Source organism: Trichechus manatus, unplaced genomic scaffold (assembly GCF_000243295.1).
Source record: "Trichechus manatus latirostris isolate Lorelei unplaced genomic scaffold, TriManLat1.0 scaffold00244, whole genome shotgun sequence".
Classification (NCBI taxonomy): Eukaryota; Metazoa; Chordata; class Mammalia; order Sirenia; family Trichechidae; genus Trichechus; species Trichechus manatus.
The window spans coordinates 415,145-417,779 of NW_004444180.1; the positions used below are offsets into that span (position 1 = coordinate 415,145).

The window sequence follows — 2,635 nt, forward strand, 5'->3', positions numbered from 1 at the left end:
GGGGCTAAGGCAAGGACTGGGGATGGGGGGGCTAAGGTGAGGACTGGGGATGGGCGGGGGGCTAAGGCGAGGACTGGAGACGTGGTACCAGGTGTGGCTGCACAGGTACAAGTGGGTTGACTCATAGAGCCACGGGCTCAGGTGTCATAAAATCAGGGGTGTGACGTGATCCGATGTACGTAAGCCCTCCACTGTGAGGAGTGGGTCAGGAGACGGGCACAGAGTATTCCAGGGGCCAGCAGTGTCCCTATGGGTGGGCTTTGCCCTGGGAGTCCCTTTGGGGTGGGCTCTGCCCTGCGGGGTCCCTGTGGGTTGGGCTCTGCCCTAGGGGTCCCTGTGGGTTGGGCTCTGCCCTGGGGGTCCCTGTGGGGTGGGCTCTGCCCTGGGGGTCCCTGAGGGGCCCTTATCTGCCTGTGTCCACAGGAACCTCAGCTCAGCCTCCCAGGCTACTCGCCAGAAGATGCGGGAGTGCCACGGGTTGGTGGATGCCCTGGTCACCTACATCAACCATGCCCTGGACGTGGGCAAGTGCGAGGACAAGGTGAGGGCTGGCCACACCTGTGGGGTGTGGGGGGGGGGCTCCAGCCCACTCTGACCACCACTTGCCCCCTGCAGAGCGTAGAGAACGCCGTGTGTGTGCTGAGGAACCTGTCCTACCGCCTGTATGATGAGATGCCACCGTCAGCGCTGCAGCGGCTGGAGGGCCGGGGCCGCAGGGACGCCACAGGGGCACAACCCAGCGAGGTGGTGGGCTGCTTCACACCGCAGAGCCGGCGGCTGCATGAGGTGGGCCTGGGTGGGAGACCCTAGCCCAACCCGGGCCTGAACCCACTAGACACCTGCCTTAGCTCCCACCCCGGCCTCAGTGACCCCATCCAGCCCTGCCTGACCTGTCTGACCCGTGGTGCCCTCCCTCCCTCCTGCCCAGCCGCCCCTCGCAGCCGATGCACTCATCTTTGCGGAGGTGTCTAAGGACCCCAAGGGCCTGGAGTGGCTGTGGAGTCCTCAGATCGTGGGGCTCTACAACCGGCTGCTGCAGCGCTGTGAGCTGAACCGGCACACGACTGAGGCCGCGGCCGGGGCACTGCAGAACATCACCGCAGGCGACCGCAGGGTGAGTGGGCTGCCAACGCGCTTCATTCCCGGGGCGGGACAGACAGGCTGGGGCTGCAGCGGCACGGCTGGAGGGCGCGGAGGGATATGGACCGGGCCAAGAGGCTGGGCGTGGCCTCTTCTCACCACACTGCCCCGCAACCCCACAGTGGGCTGGCGTGCTGAGCCGCCTGGCCCTGGAGCAGGAACGCATCCTGAACCCCCTGCTGGACCGCGTCCGGACGGCTGACCACCACCAGCTGCGCTCACTGACCGGACTCATGCGAAACTTGTCCCGGAATACCAGGAACAAGGATGAGATGTGTGAGTCAGGCTGGCCCGCAGCCTAGGTTTTGCTGTGACCTGTCTGGCCTTTGTTGGCCCTGGCCCCTGCCCAGTCCACAGCCCCATGTCTCCCCAGTGGGGCTGGCTTCTGGCAAGGTAGGGACAGGGAGGTGGGGTGGACACTGATCTCCGGGACTTCCTGCAGCCACCAAGGTGGTGAGTCACCTGATTGAGAAGCTCCCCGGCAGCGTGGGAGACAAGTGTCCCCCGGCCGACGTGCTGGTTAACATCATAGCCGTGCTCAACAACCTGGTGGTGGCCAGCGCCATCGCCGCCCGCGACCTGCTCTACTTCGACGGGCTACGCAAGCTCGTCTTCATCAAGAAGAAGCTGGACAGGTGAGGGCCCGCCACGCCACACCACGCCCCTCCTCTCTGACCCAGCCCCCGCCCCGTGGGCCCACCCGCCTCTCAGAACCCCGGACTCCATCGGTCCAAGCTCAACCCCCCCCCTTGGAGCCCCCCGCCCTCGGCGACCTAGAAGCCCGGCCCCACCCTCCCAGTCCCCTTACCGCTCTTCCAACCCCCGCCTGCCCCAGCCCCGACAGCGAGAAGTCCTCGCGGGCGGCCTCCAGTCTCCTGGCCAACTTGTGGCAGTACAGCAAGCTGCACCGCGACTACCGGGCGGTAGGTTCGGGCGAGGAGAGGTGGCGGCGGGGTCGAGGGGTATGGGACAAGGCGCAGGGCGTCCGGGGAGGCGCACGGGACAAGGGGTTCTAAGGGGCAGGGTGGGGCTCCGACTTACGGGATCCGATGATGGACAGGGGCAGGGCGTGGGAAGCGGGGCTCAGAACAGAGGGATAGGGCCACGCCCTACCCTAGGGGATGCCAGGGGCCAGGGATGCAGGGCCGGTGGCAGACGAGCGCTTGACCCGGCCCCTCTCCGGCTACAGAAGGGCTATCGGAAGGAGGACTTCCTGGGTCCATAGGCGAGGCCTCCTGGAGGAGGGGCAGGCGATGTGGCCGGCTCCGAGGGACACTCAGCTACGAGCTGCATCGAAGGCCCGGTTGGGAGAGGGCTGTGGCTCAGGAGCCTCTCTGGACCCGTGTGCGCACCTGCGAGTGGCCTGGGTCACCAGTGAGGGGATGGGGCTTGTGGCTGGGGACTTGGCTTCTGCAGGGCAGGGGGAGGGGCAGAGCTTGAGGCCGCTTTGCTGCTTGGGGTGGTGACCTGGTCACATTGGCAAAGTGGGGGGGGG

The 2,635-nt window shown here is 66.8% G+C and overlaps 1 protein-coding gene across 2 annotated transcripts in view; it reads left to right on the plus strand.

Annotated features, from left to right (window-relative positions):
- Positions 1 to 2,625, plus strand: part of PKP3 (plakophilin 3) — an 18,921-nt gene extending 16,296 nt beyond the window's left edge. For both annotated transcript variants that reach the window (XM_004389370.1, XM_004389369.2), the window contains 7 exons: positions 424 to 541; positions 616 to 786; positions 929 to 1,114; positions 1,263 to 1,416; positions 1,583 to 1,775; positions 1,976 to 2,063; positions 2,330 to 2,625. In XM_004389370.1, the coding sequence (XP_004389427.1) occupies positions 424 to 541; positions 616 to 786; positions 929 to 1,114; positions 1,263 to 1,416; positions 1,583 to 1,775; positions 1,976 to 2,063; positions 2,330 to 2,365 (946 nt within the window). In that variant the 3' untranslated portion in view covers positions 2,366 to 2,625. The remainder of the gene's footprint in view (positions 1 to 423; positions 542 to 615; positions 787 to 928; positions 1,115 to 1,262; positions 1,417 to 1,582; positions 1,776 to 1,975; positions 2,064 to 2,329) is intronic.
- The last annotated feature ends 10 nt before the right edge of the window (positions 2,626 to 2,635 follow it).